Here is a 22,925-nt window from a genome sequence, read left to right on the forward strand (position 1 = left end):
CAGAATCAAATCGCTACTTCAACCACAACTCCATTCCCTCTGGAATGAGAATTATGGCCGGGTGGAAAAGAGACGACAGGGACTCGTGGCCACCTCAGGCAGAAGAAGAGCTGAAAACAAGAGGGAAGAGTGTGTGGAGGTCATTCATTCAGTGCCTGTGTACATGGTGTCTGCTCCGAAGCTCGCTCTACCAACAGTCTGGAAGAGCCACAGGAAGCACAGTGGTTACGGCCCATCCACGGGGCTGAGATCAGGGTGGCCTGGGCCAGACAGGCCCCCTTGGACCCCCGAGCTCTACAGCAGCTGCCTCGTCGTGGGGCTATTGTGACAATCAAGTGTGAACAGTCACATGTGATGGACAGTGCCTAAGGGGGCGCAGGGGACAGTGCTGCTGCTGTTGTTAGGTGCTACTGAGTTGATAAGGGGTCACAAGGGACGGCGCTGTTGTTGTAAGGTGCCGTCAAATATGACTCATAGCAACACTTTGAACAACAGACCTGAACCCTGTCCTCTCCTGTGCCATCCTGACATTCTTGGGCCCATTGCTGCAGTCACTGTGTCAATCCACCTCATTACAGGTCTACCTTTCTTTTGTCAACCCTCCACTTTTCCAAGCATGAAAAAGCCTCTCCTAGCAACACGCCTAAAATATGTGAGATGAAACTTCACCAGCCTTTCCTGCAAGGAGCACTCCAGCTGCACCTTCTCTAAGACATAGCTGTTTGTCCTTTTGGCAGCCATGGGGTATTTAGCTCAAAGGCATCAATTTTCCTCCTGTCATCCTTATTCAACAACCAGCTTTCAGATGGCAAATGACTGAAAAGACCATGGCCTGGATCGGGCGCACCTTAGTCTTCTTTAATTTGAGGGAGATGCAGAAAGAACAAACAGGTGATCTTTCCATAGATGTGTCCTGGTATTTCCTACACAAGCTAAGAGGGATGAGAGAAGTTTATCGGTCTGTGTGTGACTGGGGTTCAGTCCCTAGGAATGAGTCCCACAGAAAGAGCTAGTGTTCTTGAAAGTGCAGACTCTAGGAGCACACAGGCACTGAGAATGACTTTCTAATAAAGTTCAAGTTTAGCAATACTAGCAGAATTGGTATGTGCATAAAATTATTTTAACTGTTATGAATACAAAGGTCTTAAACCTGGCCAAGAGAACTGACCCTGAATTATAGTCTATCTTCTTAATGGGGACCACCATGCTTGATCTCACATACGTTAGAAACTCTTCTAGTCAAAGGGTGACCAAGACAAAGACTCCAAGTCTGCCCTGGTCAGAATGGTTGTCTCACATGGCAAGGGGGCAAAGATGACCTACCAATCTATTCAACATCACTTTAGTAACCAAGTAAACTTTGTATCTAACATTTAGTTTCATCCACTTATTTTTTACAATAATTTTAAACTGATCTCATTAAATGACTAGTTGAAGTCCTCCCAAGACAAAAGGAGGTTAACAGCCCCTTCCACACACATCTGTGCCTTTCTCAGGGCCCCACTTCCAGTGCTGGACCAAAAGGTTCCATGCCTCTCCCCTGTGCCCCCTTCCCACCTCCACTCACTCACTGTTTGTTCTACAGTTGCAGTAGAGAGGGATTTTCATCCAGGAGGAACACGCTGCACACACAAGCTGGCACAACCCAGGAATGTGCTTTTCATGCCAGAGAAGTTGCTTCTAGAAGTAGGAACCAGTTAGCCTCAAGGATGCGTTGTCCTGACAACTTCTCCTCATATTTCTCGTAAAGTTTAATGCAGGGGAGGAGTGGGTACCACACTAACCCTAAGCACTACCTCAAGTGAAAGCTTTAACCACCTTGCAAGCTCAGGATTGCCTCAAAAAGTCAAGAGCAGCAAAAGAAACACCAATCACGGTTTCCCCTCCTAACATTCTTGTGTGCTAAAGAGAAAAGAGGAGCAAGAAAATTTTCAAAAGTGAGAGAAGTGTCAATATCTACTCAAAAGACTATGCTTTCTCTGAGTAGAAGAATAAACAGAGATTATTTCCTTTCTTGAGTCATTAAAAGGAGGAAGAGTGGGCTTTTGGCTGATCTTTCCCCATGAAGCAGCTAGCCATTGGAAAGGGAGGTACGTTCCTCTCAAGAGCTGTGGCTTATGCACGTTTGCTGATGGCTTCATCAAAAGTTGATGGATCCTTTTTCGACAAATGGTGCTGGCAAATCTAGACTACTACCTGCAGAAAGCTGAAGCAGGATGCACTCCTCTCACCATATAGAAAACCAAGTCAAAGTGAATCAGAGACCTAGGGGTGAAGCCCCAAACCATAAAGATCAGAAGAGACAAAGTAGGGCCAAACTTAGAAGGCTTTTAGTCCATGGTATAAAAAGGCTGACAAATACAGGTAGAAATACACAGCAAGGAGAGAATAAAATTGATGAATGAGATGTTCTAAAAATTAAATCCCTGTGTGCCTCAAAATCTTACTCCAACAGGGTGAAAATAAAACCTACTGACTGGGAAAAAAACATTTGGCAATGCCATCTCAGACAAGGGTCTCATAACTAAAGTTTACAAAATACTCCTGGGCTCCAGAAGAAAAAGACCCAATTACAAAATGGGAAAAAGACTTTTCACAAAGCAAGGCATTTGGATAGCTGACAAACACATGAAGAAATGCTCAAAAATCACAATGAGATACCATCTCTCCCTAGTAGCCGTGGCAAGGAGCAGCAGGGCAAAAAGCAAGAAATGATGGAGAGGATGCAGAGAGATAGGAACTCTCATACGTTGTTGACGGACTATAAAATGGTACAACCACTCTGGAAGGCAGTTTGGTGAGTCCTCAAAAAGCTGAACATAGAAATTCTATATAATCTAGCTGTTCCACTGTTTAGAATATACCCTGAGAAAATGTGAACTGAGACACGAATGGAGATTTGTGAACCAATGTTCACAGCAGCATTATTCACCATTGCAAGAACATGGAAACAGCCCAAAATTCTAACCTTAATCAAAGAGAGTGAGAAACTGTGGTACACTCATGTGATGGAAAACGCAGAAAGCAACATGCAGGAACAATGATTTAGAAGACTACAACATAACCTGGGAGACACTGGAGAGCATTATACTGAGTTAGCTAACTCAGTCCCTTAAGGACAAATACTGTATACGCCCAATACTGTATAAATAGATAACTAGTAAAACGGGTATAAGGATCCAATGGGGAGGAAGGGAGGAGCAGAGGGGTGAGGATGGGCAAGGAGGAAAATCATAAGGGAGTACAATCTGATGCATGGAGGGAGGGGTGGGAAAGGAAATGGCAAAGATCCAGCAGGGACATGGAAAGACAGGGCAATGGTGGGATTATTTAAGTGTTGATTAATTTTATAAAAGATAATAAATGGGAATAATAGTATGAAACACAATGTGGATGAAGAAAGTGTGAAAAGCAGTGTATACAAACTTTGTAAACAAATCAATATAAAACAAAAATTTATTTAATTTAAAAAACAGTATCATAAAATAAAAAAATTGATGGATCCCGATACACACTTTCTTGATGTGCACATTTGGTTAAGAAGCAATGAACCTGCCCTCAAATTATGACTCAGAACAGAGGCAAATAAAAATGTCTGGCCATCAAACAGAAACAGACACCACCAGGCAGTTGGTCTAGCAGCAGTATTTTTTTCAGTGATGGATACAGATTAAAACAAAACCCACAGACAAACTGCCTGTAGCGCGACAGATCGCTTTCATATGGGCTTTGCAGCCAGGGTCTTTTAACCCCCTTAACTGTAGGACTATGCAAATAGGGGCTTGTGATTCACTATGGGGCTTCAGCAAATGCCAATAGTAATAATAATCCCAATAAGATCCATGATGCCCTTGTGGGGTAGCAGAGACCTTAGCACCGCTGGGCTCAGAGATTTACTGGCGGAGCCTGGTACCTTCAGCATGCATGCATTGGTGAAACTAATAATTTTATAACACTTGCCTGTGCAGGGCTGAGTAGTTATGGGACCGTGAGCAGAAGGGAAGGCTTGCCTGCAGGTGTGGCTGAGCAGCGGTCCTGATCGAGGAACTGTATCCTGAGTGGTTCCTGATCCTGACTGTGACTGGCTATGTCCCTAAAAACTATGAGCATGGCCTGTAAATACTGTGTGGCCACAGCTTTGAATTACTGAACTCGGGAGAGTGCTGTGGGAGGAGCAGCTGACATCACAATTGGTAAGATGTCAGAGAGACGAGGTATGTCTGATCACTACTTCAGAGGAATCAGTGCTGGGCTGTTGCTGATGGTGATCTGGTTTCTTTCTTCTGAATACAGGCCACATGACACAATTTTTTTACTCTCAAAAGTGAAGGGCCTTTCAGGCCAACGTGTCTGTTTTACTGGCTCTCTTTCTTACACAAATACAAGCAAAGTTCTTGCTTTGCTCTCCAAACTTTTCTTCTGGGAGAAAGCAGAATAAAGCATAAGCAAGCCTCAGTGCTATTTATATACACTGAACTGCTTATCACAATGCAAGTACTTTTCTAAATTATTCATACCCAGTCTGCAGGGTAACAAAGACACAGTGCATCTTTGTTCGTTTGCTCTTCCCTAAACAAAACCTCCACTGAAGTAGCTACTTGACTTTGTGGCTAGTACACACTCTAGCGAGAAGTTGGTGCTTAAACAAGTTATGTGTATCTTACTCCATTAAAACTTTTTTTTTAAAGCACAGAGATGGAGGTTAAAGAGGAGAGAACAAAGAAAATCACGAAGATGACTATGAAACCTCTAAGGCGTGAAAGACGAATTAAACTGGAGCTCACTTCTCATCTACGCCCAGTTCAGGCTACAGAGAGCCTGCTGGAAGCGTAAAGCTATTTCCCATGGAGAGGGATGGAAATAGCTCTAGCTTTCTACTTTCCTGTATGGTGGACATAATATGATCTTTGACCCTTAGGGCTATCTGCTACCTATGTTTTAACCAAATTGGTGGCTCAGTGATAAGACCATGCACTATGAACACAAAGGTATAAGGTTCGGATCCATGAGCTGCTCCTTGGGAGAAAGACAGGCAATCTCCTCTTGCGTCAAGTACAACGTCTGAAAAGCCACTGAAGGGTCGGCTGTGATTTGGTTCCAACAATAACAACATTTACCAAGGGCTATACATGGCAGACCCTGTCAAACACATTTACACAATTACTTCTTTGAATCCTTTCCATGACTCTGAGAAGCACCACCTAGTTTTCATAGAAAACAAACTAACTCCACCCATTGTTATGCAGCTTGTTTATAAGATAAACAAGTGACAAGCAAACGTGCAGTGTTCAGACTCAGCTACAAATGGCTATACAGACTCAGCTACAAATGGCTATACTACTAGAGCCTAGAACACGTACTGACAGGAGAAAACCAAGACTGAAGTGGCAGGAGACAGGAGGCTCTAACAGAGCAGGCGGGTGAAGTACTGCCCTGGATCAGGGCCACTTAGCTCACTTCAAAGAGCATCTCAGCTCCTCCCTCCACCACCAGCCTCATCAGTAAGGAGGAGAGACTGCATTCCCTCTGATGGGAACATAATAGCTAACTGGAAAAGTGTCACCGCTTCAGAGCCACCACAGAAAAAAATTTCTCAAAACATTTCATGCTGGATTTAAACATAATATTTCAATTTGCTCTGCAAGACAATCTTATTTAGAAATGATAGGAGTTTTCTTTCAATAAAACAAAGTTCAGCAGAAACCAGTACTTGGTTTCTGAACGATGTTTTGAAAAACCTTAAGCTGACAGGAAAATAGTAAAAAGGATAAAGGTTTTGTGATTCTACAGAAGTTGCTCCCTGGAGGAAACAGCAAGCACCAGCCTCCATCCCCCGGTACGGTGAGGGCGACAGTCTAGTGAAGTTGAGTATTCTTTGCTAGGGCCTTTTCCAAGTTAGGGCAACAAGTGGAAGATCAGGTCTGTACATTACAGTTTTCCACTCCTTGACTCTCAGGAATCACAAAAAAAGTTCCCGAGATTAGCTCAGTCTCTTAAGGACAAATACTGTATAAGACCCTTATTGTAAAAATAGATAACAAGTAAGATGTGGATAAAAGTCCAAAGGGGGAAGAGGAGGGAGGCAGAGGGGCTAAAGAGGAGAGGGAGGAAATCACAGGGTCGCAGAGTTTGGTGTGCACAATTCCTGAAGGAATTAGCAAAGATCCATTGGGAACCTGAAAAGATGATGTGACAGTGATATAGATCAATGGTCATTCATTTGATAAAATAGTTTATCAGGATGATGGTATGAAACACAATGTGAATGAGACAAGGTGTGAAACATAATGTATACAAATTTTGTACACAAATCAACATAAAAGTAAAAAAAAACCCATAAAACCCTACAAATCCTTGGCCCCAGAAAAATACTCCTCAGGAGGAGAGGACAGAACCCTTGTGAATTGTGCTGCTATGTTGAGTCAGTGTCTGGGCCTTTAAGCACATACATACCACTGGTCATGTGAGATACTTTTGCAAGCTTCTTCATCACATTGTCCAGTCGAGATTGAGTGCTTTCCAACTCGTGAGAGAAATCATCGAGCATTCTAGAGAGAAGCAGACAAGACAACAACAGGTCAGCAAAAACTAAAGCAACACACTAGCTATGGACTTAAATCAGGACCTAGTCAACATCAGACAGGCAACACGGGATTCAGGCCCCAAGCCCTTATCCAAAATCACTGAGGCCAGTTGTGTTTTGAATTGCAGAATTTGGGAAATTTTTTTAAAAAGGTCCTATGACATATACTGCATATTAATCCAGTCAGGTCCTGAAGTAGCCCCCAAAATAAAAAACATTATATTTCTGCAGATAAAATAATAAAAAAATCATAGCAGCAGTTTTTCCTGTAGCAGAGTTTGCGGTAAACTTAAACTTGGGTTTTTAGGACTTCAAGATTGCAGAAAAGATGGCACAGACAAACAACTCAATAATCCAAATTCCATGACAGTACAGTGTTGAACAAGAAGGTTCTCTGGAGTCCAACGATCAGACTTTGACACATGTTCACCTAGAAAGACCCCCTACAACATGTGGGATTTTTTCTTCATCTGTAAATGGAGCAAAGTCCTCTATCATCTGGGTTCTTTAGAGAATTATCCAGGGTCCCCATAGGAACCACTGTGGCACTTTACGTAAATTAAGAAATGTGCTTTACAATCAATAAGAGTGCATCTAAATTCCAAAATCAATCTCCATAATAGTCTATGTGTTTCCTACTGCCAAAGGGGCCCTTTAGAGTAGTGAGAGAAGATCTTCACCCTGAAACCCACAGCGTCCCTTTTCAGCAGGAAGTAGCTAAGAGAATACGCCATCCCCTTTTCCTTATGACTCAGGGTGAAGTCTCTCTCAGGGAGGAGTGATAGGGAATGGCAAAGGACACACTGACAAAGAAGATTAATCAGAACTGGCTTTGACAAGCACTGTGGCATTTGGACAAGAACAAACTGGGAGGAGGGTAGAGAGAATAGTGCAACAATGAATGAATGGAAACCCAAAATCTCTGTAAATGTTTATGAAAATTAATAAAATATAATTATAGAAGAAAAAAAAAAAGAAATGTGCTTTAACAAAATATTCTCCTTTACAGTACAACATACCATGTCATAAAGCTGCAAGCACCTGGCTCTAAAGCCCCTGATGGCGATACTCCTCATGTATCTGTACGCACGGGGAAACCAGCATCCTCTCACTGAGATACCTGCCCTCGTATGTTTACTCCATGAGCTGACCATTGCAGGTGGGAAAGAGGATGCCGGGACTTCCAGCAGTGTTTATTTCATAAATTAGCAAACATTCCAGACTTCTCAACTTTGGATCAACATGATTATTCAGACACCAGAACACAGAAGTTTTTTGCAGCCCATCTAGTGGATCTGTAGAAGAAACAGCTGGTTATCTGCTCCCATAAAGACTAGTCAAGAGACCACACTGTTGATGCTCTGACAGCATCAATGGCCAATCAGAAATCACAGAGGAAACCCGAGAGCCCTGCAGGATCAAGCAAATTCTTTGTCCCTTATCTGAAGACTCCAATTAAATATGTTTAGCTCTTCGTAAATCCTCATAGTATCTTGGCCCTGAAGCCAGCATGTCTATGCAGACAGGGTCAGCTGTGAGCTCAGAGTGGGAAACAGCTCTCTAGCTGAAGAGAAAATAGGCAATTCATTCAAACTACAGCCCTAGGACCCCATTAACCAGATTCATCTGAGAAGAGAGGTTCACATAAAGGGACAGGCTCATGTGACAGATCTTTCAAACAAGCCAGTAGGAACATAAGAAACATGCCTCGTTTTATATATTTTTAGTACCCCACTAAGGAGCCCTATTGGCATAGTGAGGCATGTGGTTTGAATGTACTAGCTGCTCTTGGGAAAGATGGGCAATCTCCTCCTGTGTGATTTATTGCTTCTGAAAACACACTGGAGGGTCAGTTCTGAGTCAATGGTACATCAACAACATGGGAATAGTGATGCACCTATAGAAAAGCAAAGACTACAATTTTCAGTTTGCATTACATCTCAAGATCAAGAAAACGAAAATCCTCACCACTAGACCAACAGACAGTATAACAAATGGAGGAAAGATTGATGTCAAATATTTTGGTTTACTTAGATCTGTAATCAACTTCCTTAGCATCAAGGCCAAGAAACTGGAAGGTGTGTTGGTGCACTGGGAAAAACCTTCTGCCAAGGACCTCTTTAAAGTGCTAAAGAGCAAGGAAGTCTGTGTAAAGACTAAAGTATGTCTGATCCAAGCTGCGGTATTTTCAATTGCTTCCTATGTACCTGAAAGTTGGACAATGAATAAGGAAGAGTGAAGAAGTACTGATGCCTTTGAGTTGTGGTCTTGGCAAAGAGTAGTGACTGTTCCACGAGCTGTGGCACAGGACAGGGCAAGGTTCTGATAGGCTGTTCAGAGGCGGTATGAGTTGTAGCTGACTCAGTGGCATGCAACAGCTTCGGTAGGCTGTTGAGTTGCAACTGAAAGGTTAGCAGTGTGAATCCACCAAAGATAAGGGAGATATGAGCACTCTCTACCCGTTAAGATTTACAGCCTTAGAAATCCAATGGTGGGTCACCATGAGTCAGAATCCGCTTGAAGGCAGTGGCTTTAGCTTATAGTTTCGTATACTATTGCAAAAGAAACAAGAGAAATTAATTTTGACATCATGCTCAGAAGGGTAGAGGGACAATGCAGGAGAAGACGACCCCCAGATGAGATGGACTGATACAGTAACTGGGGCAATGGGGTAGGTGTGTCGGAATCAGTTGAGACTGGCTCAGGACAAGCTTCAGAGATGCTGGACATAGGGTCTCTATGGGTCATAGGCAACTCAATGGCACATAACAAAAACAACAACAACAACTATATTTCATTTAGCCAATACGTTGTTAAGTGCCATCAAGTTGTAGACGACTCATAGCGATCCTATGAACGAAAGACTTGAACAGCTGAGTAACTTTCATTGTTTCTCAAAGTTCATAGATTTTCCAGAGGCAAGCTATTTTGGAAGTGGATGCCATTCTTGCTTCCAAACATAAAACTTACTCTTAGGAAATACAGTTTTACATCTCAATAAAATAGCAAAAAAAAGGGAGAAACAAAGTGATAACATTATATACAAAAGCACATAAGTGTGTACAAACGACCCTCATATTCCAGACTTCTCAAGTTTCAGGCTGGAAATGGTGCTCGCCATGCCATTCTGTGACTGCAGAGCCTACGATGGGAACAGTAGTGTCCACAGCTTCGCTTGCAGGAGGAGCCAAAACCCCAAACCTGTAACCTTCAGAGAATCTAACTCTGAAAGAAGGCGCTGAGTTCTCTCTCCTACAATCTAATGATGTTTGAGTGCACTGCGCTGGACGAATGAGAGGTAAATGCCAGCAACAGCAAAGTCAATAGCCCAGAGCGTGGATGGCCCCAAACCTCACAGCACCTAGTCAGTCAATCCCAGATATCAATTGCAAGTACTGTACAGCCTGAAAGGCTGAGAGCTCTCTTCACCAATATATGTAAACTATCATTATGTCAACATGTAATCAAAATAAAAATTATTAATGAGCTATTAGGTGATTTCTTTTTAATTCTAAGTCTTTGCAATCTAGTGTGCATTTTATTCTGAGATCAATTCATATTAGTTACTTTCACATACTCCACAGACACATGTGGCTCCTAACAGCCACTGTACTGGACAGCAGGAGTACAAACCCAATACCCCTGTGCGTTCATTTCTACCAAAGTTAAACACATACATAATTTAAAGAGACAGACACTCCCAGGAGGCTTTTTCTGAAAACCCAGAGTCATCTACTACTCCCTTGAGCAAACGCCTTCCTCTCCTCACACTCATCTCTGGGTGTCTTTCTCCATTTTTAAAGTCACACGCTTGTACTACAGTAACCTGATCTTCTACCTTTAGCTTTTTACCTCCTGACTCACCACACCCTCTGGAACCGTGGGATTTAGCTCTCTGCCCACTTCATTCCGTCTCCAGCCTTGCACCTCCTTGCCTCTCCCTCCCCCCACACCTGTGTCATGACTGCATTAGGTCAGCAGTCATCGTCCGCATGAGTGCACAGATGCTACGCACAGCTGAGGGCTGCTGTGGGACCAACCACTACCCTTCGGCTTTCCCCTCTGCGACCTGTACTGTCAGCTTTCACTGGACTGTCACGTCAGTAACCGTTCACCTATCTGCTGTCCAAATTTCAAGGTGTTCCATCTGTTTCTTACTTCATGCTCTATGTCCTCATAGGTCTTATGCCTCAACACAAAGAAACAAAAATCAACACATTCTTACTGTTCTATGGGCTTTAGAGAAGGAATGGAGATATAGGAGTGTGTTCAATCCATCATCGTAAACTGGGAGTCTCTCAAACGCTATTATCTCCTCTCAATGGCTGCCCCACTCAGAGTACTCAGGAAGCTGAACCCCCATTTCCTATGTGGTCTCCCCACCTCCAATCCCGCTCTGTTCTAGCATATAACCTCAATTACTGACAGATTTTTGTAGAATGTAAGTCTAGACATGTCATTACACTTAACACACCTTCACTGCTTTCCCAACACCTTCAGACTAAAAACTTAAATAGCTCAAAAGGTGCTCTCAAATCTAGTCTTTGGCCCCAACCCCCCATGACTTTTGCAGTTTTCTCTCTCAGGCCCCAAGCTCCCGGCTCAGCCCCCTTTTCCTGTGTGTCTGCCCTCTCACCTTCACTCGTGCTTTCCTCCCCCTGGCACTCTCCTCCCTTCTTCACCTCCACCAATTCCCAACATCAGCACGCACCCCTCTCGTTACTTTCTGCTTGTTCCTCTCGTCCAGGGAACTCTCTTTCTGGGTGATCTTTGGTTAAGTTAGGCTTCAAGAGAAACAGGCACCTTCCCCTCCACAGTAGCCCTCTACTTCATGATTTCTTCCTCCCACACTCCACCCCAATGTCTAGTTAATGTCGTGCATTCATTTATGTCATTTTACTACATCCGTTTAACCCAGTAAAAACTTTTCTGAATGGCAAAGCCAGTATCTATTCTATTTGTATCTGTATCTCCAGAGCCCTGTGGAGGCATGGTGCACAATACAGATCCAGGAAGCATTCACATGAATGAATATGAATAAATGTAACGCAGAACATAACATTAAGACAGAGGAGAGAGATGTGTGTGGGTTAATGGACCTTTTCAAATCCCATGTCATGAAGTCTGTAGGGGATTGTGCTGCTAACGCAAACAGTGTCTCTCGTGCCGCTCAAATTCACCATGGCTCTGACGGAGAATGATGGACAATCTCCTCCAATGTGATTTACAGCCTCTAGTATCAGCTGGTGAACACTGTGACACTGATGTGTCAAATGTGATAATGGTTACCCATGGTGGGTAGTGTTTGGTGGTGCTCTCTGGCTAAAACAAGCTTGGAAGCAGGAGTGGCATCCACTTCCATAATAGCTTGCTTCCAGAAACCCTACGAACACAGAGAAAGGATGAAAGTCACGCCAACTGTCAAGGACTTTCGTTCATAGGGTCGCTTGCTATAGTTGCCTACGACTCGACGGCACTTCACAACACAACAACAGTATCAGCTGGAGGGTCAGCTATGCATTGGTTCATTGATTTAACAGCAAAAAACTGAGGATCTATTAAACATTTTTTTAAACTAATTTGAAAAAACATGAGCCAATATTTAAGGACGCTGCTGTTGGGATCATGAGGCAAATGGTGGGCATAATTCAATGGGGATTAATTTTATACAACACAATGTATGGGAATGATTGTATGAAATACACAGTGTGAACGAAGGGAAACAATATATACAAATATATACAAATTTTGTATGCAAACAAATAAAAAATTTAAAATAAAGTACACCCAGTACTTGTCTGCAATGCTAAAAAGAAAAAAAAAATTGAAGAGATACCTCATCAGTTTTTTATTACTTTATAGAGAGAAGATTCTTGCTAAGGAACTGGTTCTTATTAATTTCTTCATAAAATGAAGTTGTAAGTGGCAGAGTCGAGTTTTACTCGATGTAGCAGGATAGTCCTGGGAGGATGACATGAGCTCATGCCCCGGTCTCTTCAGGACACACAGCTCCCCAGGTTTCAAGAGCCTTGTCTCTGTCATATTCTTGTAGGAACTGTCCCACAACTATCTATTTACCCAGGGGAATATTTGTAACTGCTTTTTCGAGACAGTGAAACACAGTAACTTTGCCGTAAATTTTGTCCCACAGTTTTGCTTCTCTAAGGGAGGTGAGTCCAGAAGACAAAGCAACAGTGCTTTGTAAAGATGTTAGTCTTGGAAATGCTATGGAGCAGTTCTACTCTGTTCTATAGAGCTACTATGATATGGAATTAATTCGACACCAGTATGCTAGGAGTTTTTTTGTTTGTTTACAGTACAATAGACTTGGTTTTGCTACCCATGTAATTACAGGTTTCTTCATAAGGCTCGAAGAATGGCGTCTCCCCTCGATTCCACGCCAATGAGAGGAGCCTCTCAGTACTCACACTGCCTGTTCCTCCAGCTCCCCTCCGATGCGCTGGGACATGTTCTTCAGCACCCCGATGCTGCCAGAGACCAGCTCCAACTGCTCATCCTGCTGTTCCACAATCAACTGGTGCCAGAGAAATGGGAAATAAGCAATTAAAATCCGTCTTACCTGGTTCCAAGCCCAGCACTCTAGCAGCTGCTAGCTTCTCTGCCAACTTGGGACAATTCGCATTCAGAAGCAAAGCCCAGAAATCAAAGGACCAGACCGACGCCTCCAAGAACACACTGCTCATAAAGGCTGGGTTGTCAAGCTACAGAGAACTCCTGCTGATCCAACCCGTGAACAGTTAGTGGGGCTTGAAGCCACCAAGAGAGACTGGCTTGGACTGGCCGAAGTCCAATCAGAAAGCATATAATAGCCAAAAGCCCATGTGCAGATGACCACTGAGACGTGACTGCATTTGTGAAGAGGACACAATTGCCACCATCCAGGTCTCAGTCCACAACAGGCTGCTTGGCTTAAAGACAAGTCTCTGTATATAGGAAGCCCACACAGAGTCCTTTCCTCCTTCCTCTGGGGCAAACCAGAGGAGGCCGTGGGGCCATAAATCATCTCAAGGACAGCCACTAACTAACAAACAGATGTATTTCTTATTGATTGTGTCACATCTTCCTTTTTTGTTACGCTAGACTGGTGTTAATAGCAACTAGACAACTGACTAAATAAACACAACACTAATGGAAAAAGAACAAAAAAAAGTCATACACACACATAAAAAATAAAACTTCAGAACCAATAGTATGAAAGAATAATCTTCAAATCCTCACTTTGATTAGCTTCCTTTTAGAACACATACCAAAAGCAATACAGACATAATCAGCCATATTCTCCTTCTGTCCCCTAACCTCCCATCAAAGCTATTGTTTTTATACATGCAAATGATGTATATCTTTTTCAGTGAAAAAGTAAAGACTTGGTTTTTCTGTGTACCTCGGGTGACACACACACACACACACACACACACACACACACACACACCCCCACCCACCCCCCAAGTGGAGGCTGAGGAAGGTTTTCTTTCTCAATCAAAGACCCTTTGTGTCATTTTTGGACATCTTGTCTGCTTTTTTACAAGAGACCCAATCAAGCTTGGTGCTCTGTCCTCTGAAGGTTTTAAAAGCCTTTATGTATGCACAATCTTTACACATTTACACACCGTCTACCGAGGAAGGGCCCGGCTCTTCCAACATGCTTGTCATTAGGCAAGCAAACGCCGTGGCTGACAGGGACCCATGGGGGGAATCTACCCACCTCCCCCTCGCCTGGGCTCAGCCGGCTCTGAGGGTACCTGCTGCTGGGCCTGCTGCTCCTCGATGAAGTGGGAGTTGGCTAGCTGCAGCTCTCGATCCAGGCGCCCGTATTTGTCTGCTGTGCCCATGTTCCAGCTCTGGCCACCGCTTTCCCCCAGCAGTGCCTGTGTGAGCAGGGGCAATTGGAGGCAGGTGAAGCAAAGCGTTACTAACTCTGAAAAAGTGATGCACCACAAAACAGTATGGAGAGTTCTGCTATTTCACATCATCTATTTTCCCCCTGGGCCGGCTTTTATGTAGCAGTGTAGACTGGTGCCAGTGTGGTGTAATTTAAGGAATGCCAGGAAGGCCCCTCCCTGTTGCCAAGTTTCCCAACAGGCCTAGCAAATGGGCTTTGTCCCATTAAAATGCAAATAAATGTCTACTTTAAATCAACAAACACTCCATTTGTATACCGCTTTATAGTTTAAAAGCATGTGGTCTCCTAAAAAATCATTTCTTCCTAGGACCCTTGGACATTTACCAGAGACCCAAAGGTCCTAGTCAAACTGATTGTGTTTCATTGTCCTTTTAAATCTGCCTCACAGAGCTTTCTTTAGGGAGAGGCAAACTAGGATGGTGAGCTGCTGAGTCGGCAAGATGCTAAGTTCTAGTCACTTACATGCAGAAGGTGCAAGAACTACCCATGTCTGCTGAATTTAACTAGTGAAGGAAACTCCACGATCTCAGGTTGCATTCCGGAGGGGACCTGGGGGGGGTGCATCACCAGGTAGGTACAACACTGAGCGCCCTGAAGCTAGTGATCCTCAACGGAAGGGCCAGAACTCTTCACCAGCCTCTCCAGCTGCCAAGTATGATGAACTCAAGGAGGTTGGTAGCCAGAAATGGATATGTTTGGATATGTCTTTCTTACACGAAGAGGCCAGCCAGGAATATTGAGAGCTCAGTTCAGGCAGCTGGTTCTGCCTGCGATCCCACAAGCCTTTCTGACACCTCCAAGGAACTGTGCGTGCCAGGCTGCCTGTCACACAAAGAACCGCAGACGCTGGCCACCAACCACCGGCTTTTTCCTTGTAAAGTTGCTACATTTTCTTACCAGGTCCTTCTCCTACTCATTCAATCCACACTCTTATCTTTAGAAAAACTGGGGTTTTGTTGTTCTTGTTGAAAATATATATAAGCAAATTATACACTAACCCAATAGTTTCTACACATACCATTCAGTGATATTCACTGAGTTGTGCAACTATTCTCACTTTTGCCAAATCATTCCTCTAGCACTAACATGAATGAACTCACAGCCTGTAAGCCTTGGTGTGATCGTGTGTAGTTAGTTTTTTAAAAGAATACAAAGCTCAAGGCAGACATACATATTAAGCTAAACGATTGTTTGTTTTAAAGAAGAGTTCAAAGGATATTTTAAATTTAAATTTAAAGATTATTTCAAGGAAATACTTTCTAGGGTTCCTAGTGGAGTTGCACTGCCAACCCAAAGACAGGTGGGTGGTTCGAATCCACCAGCTGCTTTATGGGGGAAAGATGGGCAATCTCCTCTTGTGCAATTTATAGCCTTTGAAAGCTTACATATATATGTATGTGTGTGTGTGTAGATAGATATCTCATTCACTCATTGCCATACAGCAGGCAATATATATATACATATATATAAATAATCTTGTTATGTGCCATTGAGCCAACTATGACTCATAATGACACTATAAGCAATAGTCCTAAACCTTGCCCTATCCTGAGTCAATCTGTCTCCAACACACCTGACCCCTTTGTGACAGTCACTGTGTCAATCCATCTCGTTCAGGGTCTTGCTCACCTGCGCTGACTCTCCATCTTTCTAAGCATGATGTCCTTCTCTAAGGACTGGACCCTCCTGGCAACCTGCCTGAAGTATGTGAGATGAGCTTCACAATCCTTGCCTCCAAGGAACAACCTGGTTTCATCCTCTCCAGGTCACACCTGTTTGTTCTCTTGGCCGCAGATGGTATGTTCAATACTCTTTTCCAGCACCATAACTCAAAGGCATTGATTCTTCTTCCAACATCCTTAGTCACTGTCCAGCTCTCATATGCTCAGCAACTGATTGAAAAGACCATGGCCTATACGACCTTGGGGACTGCCAAACCCCGAATGATTAATTACTAACAATTCCCCTGTCCATCTCTGCCTCGGCTAGCTTTCAGAGGTAAATCTAGTCATAAAGCCAAAAGATCCAGGAAGCTCTACACTCTGAGGTGATTATATTAAAGAGCAGCCAGGAACCAGAGCGCTTCCAACCACTAGGACTTTGGTCAAGTCAAGATGGTAGGTGGTGAGTTGTCACTGGTGGAAAGCAGACTTAAGGCTTTTTGATGAGTGCCTCTGCTTGTAGTTGGTCTTAGGGCTAACAAAATTAAAATTCTCCTGTTCATTTGGATTCAATTTTATATAGATCACCATGGCCCAGTGACAAGCTTTTCAGGATCATAAAAGGGTCAAGTATGTTGCTGTCAAGGAACTCTTCACAGTACTGAAGAGCAAGGATGTCAGTCTAGAGATGAAGGTGTACCTGATCCAGGCCATGGTCTTCACAGGTACTTGCTATGCACCAGAGAGCTGGACAATAACCAAAGATGACAGAAGAATTGATGCCTTCGAGTTGTGGTGCTGGGTAAGAGTATTAAACATTGACTGCCAAAAGAACAAACAGATCTGTCCTGGAGAGGTAAAACCAAGCTGTTCCTTGGAGGCAAGGATTTTGAGACTCTGTATCACATACTTCAGGTGTGTGGCCAGGAGAAACCGATCCTTGAAAAAGGACATCATGCTTGGAAGGGCTGAGGGACAGTGCAGGAGAAGAAGATCCAAGATGAGATGGATTGATATAACTGCAGTAATAAGGGTAGGTGTCAGAGATGTTAAGATTGGCTCAGGATAGAGCAGGATTTAGAGCTATCATGCATAGCATTGCTATGAGTCACAGTGAACTCAACGGCACATAACAAGAACAACTCTGTACAATGAATTGTGTTCTCCTTCAAAATACATGTGAGTGGTAATTTCTTTGTGTCTATGGCTAGAATACCATTGGGAATGGGCTGCCTTTGTTACATTAATGAGGCAGGATTAGGGCAGGATGTATTTTGAACCCATCTCATTTTTGAGACTAAACAAGCAAAGGAGAGATAAGACAGAGATCAGGACACATGGAAGTATCCAGGGAAGCTGTCCTTCTTTCAGAATGGACAGAGGGAAAACCTAGAGCTGGTGCTCTGAATTTGGACTTCTAGCCTCCTAAATGGTGAGACAATAGGTGTTAGTGTGTTAAAACCAGCTATTTGTTGTATTTCTGTTACAGCAGCACTAGATAACTACTTTAATGCATCAACAGACTGTGACCAGAGAACAGGGGCTCCCCAGTCAAGGTTATTTTTTTCCTTGACTATCCGTGATGCATTCTTAGTTGTGGCATAGGTTATGGTGCAAAGAATCATCTAGGCCACACTGTGAATTAGCTAATAAGAGAAGGATATGTGTTACCTACTCCTATGTGATAACTACTCCAAGTACTATCATAGTCAATTACCTCTAAGCTTAAGTGGCAATGAAATGGGAACTCAGAAAAATTAGCCAGCTTGTGGCTATTCGCAAGCTACTTTCAAGAGTTAAAGGCTCTTAATAAAGTTGTTTTGATAACTAAAAAAAAAAAGGAGTTAGAGGCTGATAAAAGGGGCTAGTGGGTGACTTTTCCCAAAACTACTTCTGTTGTGTGGACTCCAGCTCAGCAGCACTGATAGCAACACTCTATCACGTTTCTGAGTCTGACCTTTCAGCTAAGCGCCCAACACGTAATGTGCTGTGCCACCAGCACGCCTATGAACAGGGGGATTGTTCAAAGGGAATAGTGGATAGGAAGGAAAAAGAGAACAATCAGTTGAAAAAAAACAGGAAAATTAAGTAATGTAATTTTATGGAGCCCTCTCCATTTCCAAGATTTTAGGCTATTTGCTTTCATGTTTGAATGGGTTATCAAACATCTATGAATAAAATATTTATTTTATTAATGGCTATTTTCTAGCTAGTGAAAATGGTGACCTAATTTCTTCAGTTAAAAGCCAACTAAATAAACCAATGGTAACTTTCCAGGATCTGACTAGAATAAAGTTAACTTTAAGTCACTTAAAGCAAATAGGGTATCTATAAAATATAAACTGCAATCCTGTCACAAAATCATCTTAACAGTTTAGTGGCAGGCAAGAACATTCTGCCCAAACAAAAGACTCTAAATGAAATCTCTAAATCCTAAGTGGCTGTTGTATATATTTTTAAAGGATTATATTTAAAAAAAAACAACACAATCACTTTATTAAAAATAGCAAATTTCACATATATGGTTTTAACATTTTGTCAACACTGGCCACTGAGAACTACACTTTTTTAATAATTAAAAAATTACTACAGGAGAGGGGCAAAAAGTTATTCCTTTTAACCATTTGTCCCACTGTAATAAAAAAATTACAAGATGATAAAAATGATGCAGCTTTTAAAAAATTTTTATCGTCTTTTTACTTGGTCATCTTAACTTCACCTCTGAGGTACTTATGTAGGGTGTACACTATCTGGTTTTTAGCTCCTTGTTTTATATTGACAACATAAAGAAATGAAGATCCTGGTACATTGCCAAAGGTAGTAAAGCTATTTAATGACCGGATTAGAAGTGGAAAACCTCTCCCTTGCCTTTCAAATATGTGCAAATATTGTGTATTTCCGTAATATTTCATACTATGACTTCCTGGAGATTATTTGTGAATGCAGTTGTTCCTGGTAGGAAAAAGAGTGTATTTAATAGTTGAACAGGAGTTTCTATCATACATCCAAGTGTTTAATTTCAAAATGGAATTTCAGACAAATTTGACTAAACACATTCTCTCAATTATTAAATGTGTAGTGAGCTTTATGGGTAAGCAAGATAGTAGTGGCTAGAGATTGGAAAATAACAAGAGCAAAAAGACAATGGCAAAATCCCTGCCATCTTTAAGGAGTTTTGGGTCCAGGACAGACTGAGACAAGCCCACAGACAATTACAATCCTGAGCAGAGAATCTGATTTACGGACTGTGCTCAAACAGGTACAGGAAAAAAATTCATGAATAAAGCACTGCACTGTAAGTGCTATGGGGAGGGGAAAAGGGATAGCTGGGAGCTCAGAGTGCATCTGAGGCGAGAAAGGGAGGAGAGGAGAGCGCAAAGGTGACGGTGGCAGGCAGACAGGACTTTCCCAAAGTCCAATTCCAGTGTCTTTCCTGGATCAGCAAGCACAGATCATCTTCTTAATAACACAATATGGATGTCAACAGCACTTTTTAATTCTAAATCTTTAACCACATACTTCCTTTAATTATACATTCTGATGTTTGCTTACCTGTCTGCTTTTTCTTTCAGCTAATGCCTGCACAGATGAAGTTGACATTTGATCCTTCATATCCTAATGTGATAAACAGAAGAACAGAAAACAAAAGAAAAATATTCTTAAAGTAAATAAATTGCAATTCTTGATTAAAATGCTCAATATACATATGTGAATAAATACACACACATGCACGCGCATATATATAAAATCTTCTTTAAAAATAAAAAGACAACAATCTTTGGTTTTACTTTCAGAAGTAAAAAAAAAAAAACACAACCCACCAATATAGAGCAAAAAGAGCAAGACTGCCCTATAAAAAAGGCAACAGTGGATACTAAATTTAAATGGAGGAAAGAGGCATTCAATAATGACTGGGATCTTGGTGTCCTAGTGGCAAGGAGCTGCACTGCAATCCCAAAGGGACGTGTTTTGAGGCGCTCTGTGCGAAAAGGTTAGGCAATCTCCTCCTATGTGATTAACTGCCTCTGAAAACCTGCTGGAGGGTCCGTTATGGGTTAGTTCAGTCTCTATGGTACACAACAATAAACAAACCAGCACAGGCACATACAGTGCAAACACTTAATGATGTCCCTTAAAGTTAATGCTATTTTCAGAAAGATTAAAGTCTGTATAATCATTGAAATGAATTTCAAACCCAATTACTAGTAAAACTGGTGTTGCAAGTGGTGGAAAAGAGCGCAGATGTGTGAGAGATAGGTGTCTGGCCTTGCGTCTATCAGTTTTGTACTGTGAATGTTGTTGATGGGGACAGTTCTCCCTTCTGGAGTTAGTAAAGGAAATTCTTTGTAGAGTTAGGTGGAACTCAGACTTCTCTACATTGTCCTTGCTCCAATTTCAATTAGCTAAGTGATATTTGTCTCAATTAGATCGACAAAGTTGAAAAAGATGGGAAATGTTTAGTGTTGGTGAAGGTGCTAAGAACTAAAGAAATCTTTTTTTGAAATAAAACTGAGTGGGGGTTTTTTTTGTAGAAAATATATTAACGTATTTAAAATGTTATGTTCTCATTGAATTCTTCACTACTTACATGGTTTGTGGTTGCCAAAATTTAACAACCTAAATAGCTGCCAATAGGTGAATAGTTGAGCAAAACATAACACAGATTCACTAGTAAAGAGGCTGAGAGCATGGTCTTTCATGCCACTAAGCTGAGGACAGGACCCAGTTGTCAACTTTAATAGTTGGGCAAAGAGATCTAAGGTCTATTTCTTCTATACATTAGAAGGTGTGAAGTCATAATCGGTAAGAGTCAATAAGAGGTACTTAATGAAGAGTGCTTCATAATGTCCAAATCAAAACACCAAGCTAAATTTACTGATGTCAAGTCTATGCTAACTCACAGTGACCATGCAGAACTGTCCCACTGGTTTCCAGGGCTGCCGGTCTTTACAGAGTCTGGCTGTCACATCTGTCTCCCACGAGGTGGTGGACAAGTTCACACCACAGACCTTTTGGTTAGCATCTACGTACTTAACCACTCTGCTGCCAGGGCTCCTTCTTAATCATGTGCAAGCACAAACATTAACTATTATCATCATCACATAAAAACTCCCACAACCATTAAAATTAATAATCTAGAGGTGTTCCAGTTTGGCCACCAGCCAAATGCAGTACTGGGTGTCTGAAATGAGGTCAGCAGTAGGGACTGAAGCTTTATTAGTTGAAATTTCAATTCAGTTATTGGAAAACTGTTAAGTACATCTGGAAAAACTCAAATCTATAATTCATCTGTAAAATTTTTATAAAAATCTATATACATATCAAATATTCCTAATAACAATTAGATATATTAGGTTAAATGAATATATTAAGTTTTCTCTTTTTACTTATTTAATGTGGTCATTTAAAAATTAAGGAGTCCTGATGGTGTAGCGTGCTGTGTACTGGGCTAACAGAAAGGTCTGGGGTTCAGATCTAACAGCCACTCCATGGAGAATGGCTTCCAGGTTACTATGAGTTGGAACTGATTCAACAACAGTGAGTTCCGTATTATTATAAAATTAACTATGACTTCTGGCTCACACCATATTGGTTTTAGACAGGATTACTCTAGATATGTCTCTACTGATACAGAATTAGGTCACAATACGGTTTTTAAGAGTGTGTGTCTCCACATCTGTAAAAAGGATTGGCAAAAAAATATACAAATCTACTGACAGTGATAATTTCTAGAGAACAGACATAGAGAATGGAAGAGCATTTTCCATTTTTAGACATCAAAATTAAGCAAATTTTGCCCCAGTCACTGAGGTGCCACCAAAGACTCAAGTGTTGCCCCTTCTCTTCCCCCATTTCCAAAGAGGGAAAGGAATCGTATCTTAGGTCCACTATCCAGAACCTCCACTCTTTCAACACCTTTGCTGATCCAAATAAGGGTTATGACCTGCTTCCTACTGGGACTGAGGATTATATCATTCAACAGAGTTTAACAGAAAAATGGCAAGAAGACCCTCACAACTGTTGAAGGGATCACTGATAATTACAATAAAAAGGAACTAGTGTAAGTGTCTAAGGAGAAATTTACTTGCAATGGTACTGTAATGGAACACACAGAATATGTAGAAGTAATTAAACTACAGGGTGACCACCTCAAGAACATATGCCGTTCCTTGTAGAGACTGGACTTGGCTAAGGACGACCAGTGAAAGTTCTTCGGTTTTAAGCACTGATGGCTCGTTGGCGCTTAAGTGAGGATTTCCTTGCAATGAGTAGAAAATGTCCCTTCTGTCCCTTGTCACAAGTTTAAAACCACACAGCTTGTATAATGTAATTATTTGGGGGTCCACTTTTAACTTGGACTAGTGTAACTCCTTCAAGCAATAGACTGAAAAGAACAATTTTAAAAAGAAAGAAAATTAAGCAGGTTTCTTCTCACTGTCATTCAGGTCTCTGAGGGCAGGAGCCAACTCACCAATACCTAACAGAAACAGTAAGTGCATGAACAATATGGCCACAACTCTGTAAAAATCTAATTACCACACACCAGGGAGAAACATCCAAGAGAAGAAACAAATATTTTGTTTTTGTGTATTATTTTGAATTTAAGTTTCCTTTGCCATTTTTCTCCTATGAAATTCTCCAATTCTCTTAATTAAGCCTTTATTACTTTGGAACAGACCACCAATTACTCATATGCAAGTTCAAGCTGAAGCTGAGGAAAATTAAACCAAATCCACAGGAGCCAAAATATGACTTTGAT

The 22,925-nt window shown here is 41.8% G+C and overlaps 1 protein-coding gene across 1 annotated transcript in view; it reads right to left on the reverse strand.

The window, feature by feature from the left end:
* Nucleotides 1–22,925, reverse strand: part of STX6 (syntaxin 6) — a 72,869-nt gene that overhangs the window by 404 nt on the left and 49,540 nt on the right. The window contains exons 4-7 of the mRNA XM_006887777.1: nt 19,718–19,780; nt 14,344–14,469; nt 13,012–13,118; nt 6,454–6,548 (exon numbers count right to left, since the gene is read on the reverse strand). Of these exons, the coding sequence (XP_006887839.1) occupies nt 6,454–6,548; nt 13,012–13,118; nt 14,344–14,469; nt 19,718–19,780 (391 nt within the window). The remainder of the gene's footprint in view (nt 1–6,453; nt 6,549–13,011; nt 13,119–14,343; nt 14,470–19,717; nt 19,781–22,925) is intronic.

Source organism: Elephantulus edwardii, unplaced genomic scaffold (assembly GCF_000299155.1).
Source record: "Elephantulus edwardii isolate Elephantulus edwardi_28Jun2011 unplaced genomic scaffold, EleEdw1.0 scaffold00061, whole genome shotgun sequence".
In the NCBI taxonomy this organism is placed as follows: domain Eukaryota; kingdom Metazoa; phylum Chordata; class Mammalia; order Macroscelidea; family Macroscelididae; genus Elephantulus; species Elephantulus edwardii.